General features: G+C 43.2%; 1 protein-coding gene across 1 annotated transcript; it reads left to right on the plus strand.

Annotated features, from left to right (window-relative positions):
- Positions 1-854: 854 nt before the first annotated feature.
- On the plus strand, positions 855-9,103 carry LOC147722821 (protein S100-P-like). The gene is made up of 2 exons (XM_086966898.1): positions 855-997; positions 8,922-9,103. The coding sequence occupies exons 1-2, from the start codon at positions 866-868 to the stop codon at positions 9,057-9,059; spliced, it is 270 nt and encodes an 89-aa protein (XP_086823024.1). The 5' UTR covers positions 855-865; the 3' UTR covers positions 9,060-9,103.
- Positions 9,104-12,786: the final 3,683 nt, after the last annotated feature.

Genomic DNA, 12,786 nt, shown 5'->3' on the forward strand with positions numbered 1-12,786 from the left:
AACGGTTTCCTTCACCCCCAAGGGATAAATAGGCCCCCCCAAGAACAAAACCACCCCGTATTTCCATTCAAACCCCATGTATGTTCACCCAGCCCTGCTGGTGGGCCCCAATGGCTCATTTGGCATTGACGACTTCATAACTTTCTGATCGTCATTTTGACTGCACTGGACACACCGATCAGTGCCTGCTGTCCCTACTGCGGCTATCAAAGCACCAAGTAAAGGTAAGAACCACGGTCTCTATAGCGACCACTGCAAATGCCAACTTTAGCCCCATCAGGATGAAAGGGTTCAGATCTTTCTTGCATACCGCAGCTCCAATAACTGCCTCCCATCTGGTCTAACTTGAACTGATTGTACACTGACCTCTGACCTGGAGTTGATGTGTTAACACTAGTGGAGAACATGAAGAATGGAAGATGGCCGGAGAGTAAAATAGATCTATGGGAGAACAAGACCGCACAGAAGGAAATCTTCGAGCTAGCCGGGCCAGAGTGCATGAGATTGGGATTAGGATGTTTCTTTGTACTTTGTGTAGTGCCAACATGCTGCATTTTGGCTACTTTTGAGAAGCCTCAAACCAGATAAAAACTAAGGTAAACCAAAGGGATGCGGTTATTGACACTGGCCAGTAAGGGCGAAGAGTAATCCTCATTTGAACCATCCAGAGCAGAACCACAGAGCTCCTGTCTGGCTTGGACAAACAGTACAGAGGGGCTGGGGGAGCCTATAGATAATTTGGTACCTTTGGGCCTGTGGTTTCTGGCTGCTGGAGTTAAGGACTCTGTAATTTTTGAAACTGGAATATCTTTGAACCCGCCTGAGCGTTTCCTGTGCACTTGCTTTACAGATTAAAACAATCAAGATGCCTCTGGAAGAGCTGTGTGGGACTATGATCCAGACATTCAAGAAATACTCTGGGGCTGATGGCAAGACTGGAGAGCTGAACCAGGAGGAGTTGAGCAAGCTTGTGAAGGAAGAGTTCCCAAGTCTATCTGTGAGTACAACCAAACATCTATTCAGGTTTTAATGTCTTTATTTCGATGATAAAATCATAAAAGACAATTTTGACAAAACATGTAAAACAGTTTCATTATCTCTACATGTTACAAAATCTTATAAAAATAGTTATATCTATATGTTATCAACAGTATACAGTAGGTCTAGAATCCACAGTTAAAAAAGTTATTAAACCTTTGTTGAGAAGAAACAAGACATTAAATTTAACAAATCTTAAAAATATGTTTAGCATTTGCTACAAAGCACTATACAGTTTACACATTTTTTGATCATGTGGCAATTAAATTCCTTCTAGCTCTGATTGCCCATGCCCAACCTAAATATTTGGCCAAACATATCACAGTAAAATCAGTTGTGTTTGTTTGTAAAGCCCATATTGCGTCCGAGGATTTTTTTACAATTCATGCGTTTGAAGATGGGTTTTAGCCATTTTGAACGGGGTTCTCTATATTGAGGGCAGGCGAACAAAAAATGGCCCTCAGTTTCCTTACACCCGGGGCAGCGACTACAAAGATTAGTAGAGTTGTTGCCCCAAGATGAGGTAAAGGAATTAAGGGGTAATGAGACCACCCGAAATTGGTGGTACAATTTTTTTGTCCATTGGCCTGGAGATAAGGTCCCAATATGTCTCACGGGCCGGATCCAATTTAAATCTTAAAAAACGCCCCGTCAGATCTTCAGAACTAGAGGCGTGTACCAGAGAATAGCGAGTTGAGGCCCAAAATAAACCCTTAAATTCCTTTTTCGAGGGGAAGTTGTTAATGCCTGGCGAGACCCACAGATGACTAAGGCCCATATCACACAGGCTCTTTCACCGAGCGAAGCCAGGGGATTCGCTCGGAACCCCCAATAGCCTTCACCTTGGTTAACTCCTTTACAAAAAGTGCCAAATCCTCCGAGGTCCATAAACGCCTCCAAGTGGACACTACTCTGTATCTTGCCATGCCTGTTATTGGAGGGCAACCCATGTTGTGGCAAAGAGGGATCAGTGGAGTTGATTGGGGAAGCCCCACCAAGTTGCGAAGAAACCTACACTGGATTCTGTACAAGCTCGAGAGATCCATAAAACCCCATAACTCTGCCCCGTAGAGTGTCGCAGCATTAATTTTAACATCATAAATTTGTAATGCGGGGGCAACCCTTTTGGTGATAGATTTATTTTGCTCACGCAAGAGGCAGCCAGTCAGTTGGGCCAGTTTTAACTGCTGGGTCTCTATTTGTGGTTTCCAGGACAGTCGGCAATCCAGAGTGACCCCCAGGTACGTCATCGTGTCAACTTGTTCCAGGTTAACCCCGTTTAGTTGTACACTACTACGTATTGGTTTTTTCCTGGAGAAAACCATAAATTTAGTTTTCCCCACATTTATCTGAAGGTCATTTTGATTGCAATATTCCTCAAAGTGATTTAAGGCCCTCTGTAGACCACCCCTCGTCTTTGATAAGAGGAGGGTGTCGTCAGCAAAGATCAACATTGGGAATTTAGTCCCCGCCAGGGACGGTGCATCAGTGTTGGTAGACCCGAATAATTTCACTACCTGATCTATGAAGAATAGGGTGGGTGCGAGAACGCACCCCTGGCGGACTCCTCGTGAAACTGGAAATGAGTCCGTGAATTGCCCTTGTGCCCCCCATCTTACCCTGGCAAAGTTATCTTCGTGTAGTCTAATCATTTCCACTAATTGCCCCGGCATTCCTAGGTCCCTTAATACCTGCCATAATTTTCCCCTCGGCACCAAATCAAAAGCTGATTTCAAGTCTATGAAAGCAGCGAAGATGGTACCACCGCCGAGTATGACGACCTTCCAGAAGATCATACAGAACCTCAAGACCTGGTCAATGGTACTTGTACCAGATCTAAAGCCCGCCTGTAATGGGGACAGTATTCCTTCAAGTTCCATCCACCCATGAACCCTCGCCAGGATCATACGAGCAAAAACTTTCTGAAAGCAGTCAATTATTTTATTTATTTACGCAACTTTTATAGCGCGACAAATACCCGAAGGTGTCTCGGCGCTGTGGAGCAACTAAAGTTCATCATCCTACCGTCTTCTCACTGGTTAAATAACCATGTTTTCAAAAGCCTACGGAAACTAATCAGATTCGGAGCGGCTTTAATGGCAATTGGCAAGAGGTTCCAAAGTTTTGGAATGGCCACGAGAAAGCGCCTGTCGCCCCAGGTGACTGATCTTGTACGTGGGACCGGCAGAAGACTGGTATTGGCCGATCTTAATTGCCTTCTGGGGGTATAGAGCTGAAAAGCTTCGATCAGGAATCTGGGTCCTGTGCCATGTATGGCCTTATAAGCAATACAGAGGGCCTTGAATTTAACGCGGCTCTCAACTCTCAGCCAATGAAGCTGACGAATACCAAGGGTGGTAGATTTGCGGCGAGGGATGTTGAGGAGAATCCTGGCAGCCGCGTTCTGAATAGATTGCAGCTTCGTTATGACACGCTTCTGAGTATGGAGGAAGAGAGGGTTCCCGTAATCTATTTTTGAGAAGACTAAGGTAGAGACCAGAGTCTTCCCAGCTGACGGAGGGAGATATGGTAGCAGCTTCTTAATCTTTTTCAAGATGTAAAATGAAGATGACACAACCTTATTGATATGGAGGTCAAAAACCAGCTTGTTGTCAAAAATCACTCCCAGATTTCTGGCTTTTTCCACTGGGACAGGTGGATGGCCGAGCTTTTCTGGCCACCAACCGAGGGACCATTCAGGGGAAAGTTTTCCAAAGGTCATGATCTCGGTCTTGTCCGAGTTAAGCCGGAGGCAATTCAAGGCCATCCAAGTACTGACCTCGAGCATAGCTTTCTGGAAGTTGGGCTGATCGGGCGATAGATCAAACCCAGGGAACTATCTCCCTTTTTGTGTATGGGGAGAATCTCCGCCCCCTTCCATGTCTTAGGGATGCGGGCACCTCTCGCTATGGTGTTAGCTATGCTTGTTAAGTAAGGTACCCAAAGGCCTATATTAGCTTTGAATAGGTCTGCTGGGATTTGATCCAACCCAGGAGCTTTCCCCCTCTTTGTTAACCCTAATGCATGCTCCGTTTCCGCTTCAGTAAAAGACATGGTCGTATTGCCAGGGGGTATTACCGGCAACAGGGTCGATCTGGACATAGAGTCAACAGCTACTGGGCAGAATTGAGTGGAGTAATGTTTTATCCAGTCTTCCGGGGAAACATGGTTGGACGGAGTACGGAACTCACCATCCTTTCCACATTTAACAATATCCCAGAATTTGGTCTGGTTATTAGATTTACTGGCGTCCAGGAGGTCTGCCCAAAAATCATCTTCCCATTCCTTCTTTGCCACCCATTGAACTTTTTTATACCTTTTCCTGGCCTCTTTTACTGCGCAAGAGTCTCTGGATTTAACTTTCTCTATGAGATAACTAGGTGCCTCTCTGCATTCTCTATTGTACCATTTTGCTCTTGGTGCATTCAGGTGCCCAGTGTTAGACTTACATGGTTTTGATAAAATAATTTTAAGCTCAGAGAAACATTTGTCATGTATGCACATCATCTTATCTAATTCGCCCTGGCCCCGCTCAACAACAGTCCTCATGTTAATTAGAGCATTCGTCACCACGTTTTCAATGTTGGCCTGTATCGTTACATCATTTGATATAATTGACCACTTCAATCTCCTCCGGTCATTTGATATGGTTACAACCCCTTGCCCCCTAGGATCAGGTTCCCCTAAACTTGTCTGATCATACATTTTAAATTTCAGGGACAGGGGGTTATGGTCACTTTCTGGGCGCATTACAATTTCCATATCATCAATTACGCTCCAATATTCTATTTTTATAAAGATGTAATCGATACGACTCTTCCTCACACCATTGTCAAAAGTGGGGTTGGCTCCAATGTCTGATTTGGTGCGACTGTTCACTGCCCTTAAACCCCATGTAAGGCAAAAAGCTGTCCAATTCAGAGCGGCCTCCGTTACTTTGACTGGAATTTTATTGGAAAGTTCAGGGATTTTCCACGTGGCATCTTCTTCGAACCCCCAATTATCCTCCGGCAGATACAATGGCTCAATCGTACAGTTGATGTCACCTGCTAACATAATGAATGAGCCTTTGTTCCAGCCCGTTAATAGTGTGTCTAAAGCACCTATCAACTTGGGGCATCGTCCGCCAGGGAGGCCTCTACAGTATATGTTGATAATGAGCATATCCTGCCCCCCTGCTTTGCTCAACCTTATAGCCAGTATATCAGGGTTATCCACATACAGTTCAGAAACTGAAACACCAGGCCTGTTTTACCCATATGGTTAGTCCCCCAGACGCCCGCCCTTTTATACCTTTTATTGCCGGTTTGAAGTTTGTACAACCAAACATCTATTTATTTTTAAAGGTATACCTATTGAATGTTTGCCAGTGGTTTCAAAGAATGTAACTTGCAAAAACGGTCTTGCTGAGAATCCTTTTCCATAATTAAGTGCTTAATTAATTTGCAGAATATTTAACTTTCCAAAGAAAATGTTGGTAGCAGGTATTTTGTAATTTCATAATCTGTGCAGTTCTTAGAACATTGATTACTATACCGGACCAGCGTCCCATTGCAGTCCTATCCTCGATGCAAACCTTTACCAATTAATCCTTGTGTGTGTGAAACTATGAAAAACAAACGCCCCTGACTGCAAAAATGTCTTGTCCCACATTACACTTTATTTTCTTTTGAACTCGTCACTGTACTTCGAAAGAACCCCATTTAAAATTGCATGTTTAATTGCCTTACAACTGTTAGCATTTTAAAATCGGATTTATAAGACTTTGTTGCAAATATTTTATTATCCCCGAACAAAACCCACATTTCCCAAAACATTAAGACTTGCCTGCAGTGTCAGTCAAACATAACATGCATTAAAAAAAAAACAGGCACAGTAGTTCTCGTTATAATTGATAAAACTCTACCTTCAGCCTTGTCTTTTGTAAATGTCACCAGAACTACTTGATGGCATTATAGGTCCATATTGCCCAGGTAATAGTTATGTATTCTCTTTTGTTGTAGGGCTTATTAGCCAAATGTATGCCTAGACCTTCACAATGCTGCTTGCAGCCTAACAGGTGCTTTCTGAGTTCCTATTCAGGACTCTGTTTGGGTGCTGGCTTGATAATGTCATGCCAGTTTAGGTTGGATATCTTTTATTGGTACTTTTACACTCCATAGAGATGGATTGTCCATGGAAGTATAAAACTGAGGGTCGATTGTTTTAGAACAAAGTACAGGATTATCACTATAGAGACACTAGTAGTGAAGTCACTTCTTCCACCAGTAACATTTGGCAATATTCCAGTTTTTTTATGACTAGCATCTCTCAATCTCTTGTTGCTTCACTAAAATAAATATCTGCATCATATCTGTGCAGAATGAGTGTGGTCTACTCTAGATGTATTATTTTGCTCTTACAGAAGGCATGCACAGCTGCCTAAATGGGAATCTTCAAGATTACCTGAATAGGAGTATTTGGAAACCACATGTGCTCTTCACCCTACTAGTAAGATTGAAGATTGAGCTAAGCAGTGGCGGCTCCTCCACTAAGGCAGAGGAGCGTGGCCTCACTGCCTTCAAGCAAGAAAAAAATAAAACTATGATTAATGTTAATTATAGTCCTGCTGCAGCAGCTTGCTTAGTGGGTCTGGCTGAAGAGGATGTATGACAGAACGCAATTATTTTGATTGCGGTACTTTACATCGCAGTTTTTACAACAAAAGTCATCAAAACTACTTGTGTTGGAGGGCACAGGATTGAGTATTAATAATTTTCTATTCGAACTCCAGCCCACGTAACAGTGGGGGAGGTGTTGGAATAGAAAATCACACTATTCCTTAACCAAGAGCGCCATCCAGCGCAAGTCGTAGTAATGACATGCGTTGTTATGGGTGCGTGGTAAAGGTTGTGCAATGTTAACACCATGTTAACTGTTTCCTGGCTGAAGAGCATGGGAGAAGTGGTACAACCCTTGCAAGTGTTCAGTGACTGCTTGGTCAGCCCTCTTGGGCCACCCTTAAGTCATGGGCAAATTCCCTGTTCTCATGCAGGCTGCTTTAAAGCCTGCATATGGAACATGTGCTCCCCTCAGCCCCTGGCTAAACACTGTCTCAGCACTCAGACCAATCGCAATGCTGCATTGATCTGTCAGGAGAGCCTGTGTGCTGAGTGCTTCCTGTTCTGGAAGATGAGAGCAAAGACTCCAGACCAGGCAGGAAGGTAATTTTTTTTTTAATTTAAAAAAAATGTGACCTGTGCCACCGCCATGCTGGACACCCCGGGTGTGATGTTTAAAATACAATTCCAGAATGATAGCACCTGAGCCTTGAAGTCAGGACTTTCTGCCATGTTATCTGGACATTATTCAGTCTAACTTGCTTGTTTCGGATAAGCAACACTTGTAGTTTGACTGTCTAGAGTGGTGTACGTAATTTAACCGCGTTTTAGAATTAAAAATGTATGTGGGAGGGAGAGCCTGTGACCAAGAATATACTAGCTTTTTGAAGAAGTCTGGATGTGTCTTGATTACATTTATTAAAGGTAAAATTATACAGTGACTGTAAGCTCGGTCACCCAAATGACACCCTCCAGTAGTCTTGCTGGAAAAAATGGGTAGTATTGGGTCATCTAGCTGCCTGGCTGTAATCACTTCTCCACTACAAATTAAGGGGAAAATATAGATTAGTTGGAGACTTCTGAAAGGACGTACTTTTATGAATGCTGATGGGTAAAGATCGCCAACTTACAAACTACCTTGATTGAGGTATAGGACCTGGCCTAGTACCTGACCAACTTAGCTGCACACAAATCGAATGATTAATGACTGAGTAAATGTTTACCACTAGTAGACTGTCCTGTCTGAAGTACAAAACAGAAGGTCTCCTTTATTACTCTGCCCTCTGCATTTTCTTTTTCTTATAGCTCATGTCTGAGGAGGGCAGTGACTGTTGGCTGTTCTGATGAAATATTAGAAGGCAAGATGACCATGAACCTATTTTCCCTAGTGTTGTTTTCAGTGTATGAAATCAAACTCCTGGTATCCTTTTAGCTCTTGGATTACATGCAGTGGCCAGAACACTAAATTTTCCTAGTGCGATATTTAGTCAATATCTGAAAGGAAGGATGAAATTCTAATTACAAATGTGACTTTTGGTTCAATCCACGTGTCTACAAATTGAGGGCAGAAGGACTGACTGAATGTTGGCTCTAGTGGTTCTAGGTAGGTGTACTATGGATTGTAAGCCTCATCCAGTGTTTGAGGCTGAGGGCCGTTGCTCGAACGTCATGGGACACCATGGATGGTGTAAGGAGTTGCAGAAAAAGCATGCGTAATGGGCAATTTCTGTACTATAGAATTTTCTGACCTGCATGCGGTCTCTGCAACTTTCTCTCTCGAGAATGACCATGTACATAAAGTCCCTCTCAGCCCCGGTCTTTCGACTGAGGGTTCTTCCTTAATGCAGTAGGTGACGGATGCAGCAACCTCAAGGGTGGAGCTTTAGGCGGACTGCATTTTAGGAGACCAGAAGCTGGACTGCTGCCCTGGGATGGACTTTGTTTGTTAATATTCCACAGAACTACCTCTTAAAGACTGCTCCTCACTTACTGCAGAGCCTGCCATGGTATAGGATTTGAGCAATCGGTACTAATGGATGTCTCTTGTTGGCTAGCCCATCTAGTCAAAAGTAATATCTGGAAAATGGTCTGAACCGTGTTTAGCGATTGCACTGAGAATGACCAATCTCTGTCCAGATTAATGGAGGTAATTGAGGGTTGGAGGGAGGTGTTGGGAGGGAAGCTTCTCCAAAGTTCCTACACAGCGATAAGTAGAATTTTCTGAACAAATTGTATTTCATTTTATTAAACTTGTTCCTGATTTGCCTCTTCCCCCCCCTACAGGCCTCTGGGAAAGACGAGGACATGGCAAAAGAGGTGATGAAAATGATGGACTTGGATGGTGACAAGAAGGTTTCCTTCAAAGAGTTTGCTATATTTTTAGCATTTCTGAGTATGCTATTGGAGGAATGTGAAGCATGATCTAAACCAAATTTTCTCCGTTCAATAAAAACTAAGAATGACCTCGTTTATTTGTCTTTTCGGTAACGTCTCTCTTGGCATGTGAGCTTTTCAGGTGGTTGATGGCGTGGGGGGGGGGAGGGGCGATATCCTGAAGTGTTTTTTGCTTTTCTACTCGAGCGTGGGAAATGGAGCAATACAAGGCTACATATGTGGACTACATTAATTTTCCATGTACCTTCCCGCCTTCTAATTGATCGCAAAGGAGTGAAAGTTCTCACTGCATACGTTTTTGACTATGAATAGTGTTTACTTAAATATCATCAATGTTTGCAGCACTATACCTGGTTCACCCCTGCCAAGATTCCAGGCTGGTAAAAGGCCTACTAGGGAAATGTGCCATTGGATTATCCTATTTTGCATACAAAATAATAACTCCAACTGGCACTAACATGCTTCGCAGAAGCATCCGAAAGCAGGTATCCCCTACAGACACTTGGGAATCCTCTACTGTCTCCTAATGACCCCTTGATCTAATTCAGGATGTAATCCTGATCTCTGTTTGAAGGAGCTCTTTGAATCACAGGTACCTTACCCACGCAGGACATGCTACATCTACACTGTAATGGCCTGGGGTGCAAAAAAATGGCATTAACCCATATCTGTGACTGGGGGTGAATGTTAATTCAGAATTCCATCCAATTGTTTTTACTGACACTGAAAGGGGCAAGGGATGCCAATCTAAGAACTTCAATGTGGTTTGAGATTCTATATGCACCCCACAATTAAAGGAAGTCTGCTCATGCACCTGCGCCTGGTTAATCTATAGTGAACTGGTAATTGCATCTACTGTACTAGTTTATTCCTGAAACCATTCCAAACCGGTCTCCAGATTATCACTTGAATGAACAATCCCTGTTTCCAGATGGGGTTCAATCGCTTGTGCACATTACAGTTAATAATAGCAAGTTCTGATCTGTTCAAATAGTCACTTTAAGTCTTAATAGTATGATGCTCTGTAAACAGAGCATCACATCCAGCACCGTATATGTAAGGAGCTGGGTCCCGTGGTTCCTGTCAGATACATTTTGGCACTGGGGAGCTTCTGGTATAGGCTCCAGTTTGAATTTGACATGCTATTCAAGCAAGGTGATTGAGCCTAGACGCATAGTCACAGACATGACCTGTTTGTTCAGGAAAATGTTTTGTAAACCTCACACCAAAAACAGAACACCATGCCTCTTACAAACCCATGTCTCAGTTTGTCTGAACATGCAAACTGCCGCCATGCATTTGGTGATTCGTCAGTTTTTTTTTTTTGGGGGGGGGGGGGGGGGGGTGTATTGAAGGGAATCCCTTATGATATATATATAAGGCAGAGTTCTCAAGTCCATACAGTTGCAATAATTTTCGAAGGATTCAATATATACATAACGTCCTAATGAGTGTAAGGAATAATCCTTAATCGATAAAATCAAATTCTACTTTCGCATCAGGAGGTGAACATCGTTACATCGCATGCCACTGCAAAGCAGTTATGACTGAGCTGTTGCATCGCAAACCATTACACTTCACATCGTTATGACTTTCTGAAGGGGGGCAGAAGGTGTTGGATTTAAAATCCAACAACTTCCCTACTGTTGAACAGACTGAAGTAAACTATACTATTCCACATCCCATCCCCCCCACAGCAAGTTGTTGTAACAACTTGTATTGTTAATGGCATGCGATGGACTGCATATGTTGTAAAGTGCCATATTCACATCGGATATAAATACTGCTAGATCAACTGGCATTTAATCTCTACATAGGTCCTAGATGCATACATTCAGATGCTTAATTCTTTTCATTTGTTTCTTTAACATGATTTTCTCCAGAGTTCTCATGCCACTCTATTGGTGTTAAATCTACAGCTATTTTATCAAAGACACTTGTACCTTTTTTTTAAATGGACTCGCCTAAAGCTTTTTTCCTAATTTATTTTGACTAGTTTTAATTGGTCATATGGCCCCAGCACTCGGGTACTTGTAGACCCCTGAACTGTAAATCTGCAATAAAGTATGTGTAGGAAACTGGATTACTGGTTGAGGGTGTGAACTGAACCTACTCCAGCACCAATCTCACTTCTTCTCGGAGTAAAGTCACAGCAAACCCCAAATTATTCCATGCTGGGTCCTCTGGTAGGATAGCACAGAGCAGCCAGGCTTAACCCGAAGTGAATGTGTAAATTTTTTGTGCAAAACTTCAATTAGTAACCCATTGAAAACAGACCACAATAGATATCAAAACAGATTATAAAAATAGTACTTTAAAAAAAAAAATGACAAATTCAATCGCTTCAACTGGCGCTATTGAATAGCACTATAAAATCTAAATTGTGGATATCTGGTTGTACTGGACTGGGACAAATTCACAAGTTCAGGCCCTAAAAAACGGAGGCATGGGCTGTATTCAGGGACCCAGTTGGGGCCAATGAGCAAAGTACCTTAAATCATGCTTTGTGGAGTGTTGCAAGGGTCTTGGTAAAAATATATCTCTGATGGTGAGGTGCAAGGTTATCCAGAATTTCATTGTGGGCTTGTGATCTGAAGTCCGGTGTCAAGGATGCATCCCACAATAGGGGGAAGTCGGGGCATGCCTGGGTTCAGAGGAGCTGCTATGGGACGACCAGTATTGAGACCGCTTGTCTCACCAAGTGGTAGGTCTGAAGTGACATGTTCTGATGTGCATCTTTTCGACAGAATATTTCCCACAGCAGACATTGCATTGGTTCTGCTTGGGGTTGTCACACAGCAGATATGCTGGTTCTGCAGAATCCACTGAGGCTGGCAGAGTACCTTAGGACCGCTTCCAAGAGTCTAGGACTGGGGTGTACCCACTTGGCAGGGTAGAATCCTAGATGAAGTGCAGGTGTTTGGTTCACAGTTGTGGGCGCATCCTAGCCCTGAGCCTCAGGCCAGGAGGCCAGTCTAGCCCTAGGAGTCACACTGTGGTCCTGGGTTCAACAGATGCAGGGTAAGAATGTCTCACCCAGATGAGAAGGGCAACAGACCAGGGCAGCAGTCCTTTTAGCACAACTGCAGTCCTTCCTCCGGGCAGAGTATCAACAGTTCCAGAAGTGTTCTGAAGAGTTTGGTCCTCAGGTCCTACCATCTAATAGAACACCGAATTGTCCAGAATGTAGCAGCTGTCATTCTGAATTCATCGCATATAACCCCCCTGAAACCCTTACTCCCATGTTGCATAGGTTTCAGATTCTACCGATGCACATTCAAGGCTGTCTAGCTGGCTTTTGAAGCCATGGCAGGCAAGGGTTTAGGAAATTGTGTATCTACACTCCTGCATGCCCCTTGTATTCAGAACTCCCCTTCAGCAGGTCCTTAAATTAGATCATACCACAGAGGGCGTTTGTTCTTTTATCATACTGCTAAGCTCTTGAATAACTTTCTTCCCCTCATTAGGTTACTACCTTGCTTGTGTCAGAAAATCCCTTGGTTATTTCAACAACTATGTATTCCTTCTGGTTTAATTTGCTGAAACTCCATTAGACCCCCTTTTCCAGGTGTAACTGCTTGCTCTATAAATTTTTAATTCATGGTTTCTTAACCAATTCATTCATTTGTAGACTTGGGTGTCGTCATGTACGTTATAGTCAAAATTTGGTCGTATCTAATGCCTTAAATTCCCTTTCTTCCCCCTATTTTTTTCTTTTCTCCCCCCTTTCTCAGATATTTAAGCAGTATTATGC

The sequence above is a fragment of the Lissotriton vulgaris genome, chromosome 4_1 (assembly GCF_964263255.1).
Source record: "Lissotriton vulgaris chromosome 4_1, aLisVul1.2, whole genome shotgun sequence".
NCBI lineage: Eukaryota > Metazoa > Chordata > Amphibia > Caudata > Salamandridae > Lissotriton > Lissotriton vulgaris.

What these genes read in the sequence shown, in the direction of transcription:
- LOC147722821 (XM_086966898.1), top strand. Translation starts at nt 866, where the DNA reads ATGCCTCTGGAAGAGCTGTGTGGGACTATGATCCAGACATTCAAGAAA. An exon ending in AAGAGTTCCCAAGTCTATCT is followed by an intron (nt 998 to 8,921) that starts GTGAGTACAACC and finishes CCCCCCCTACAG; the next exon opens with GCCTCTGGGAAAGACGAGGA.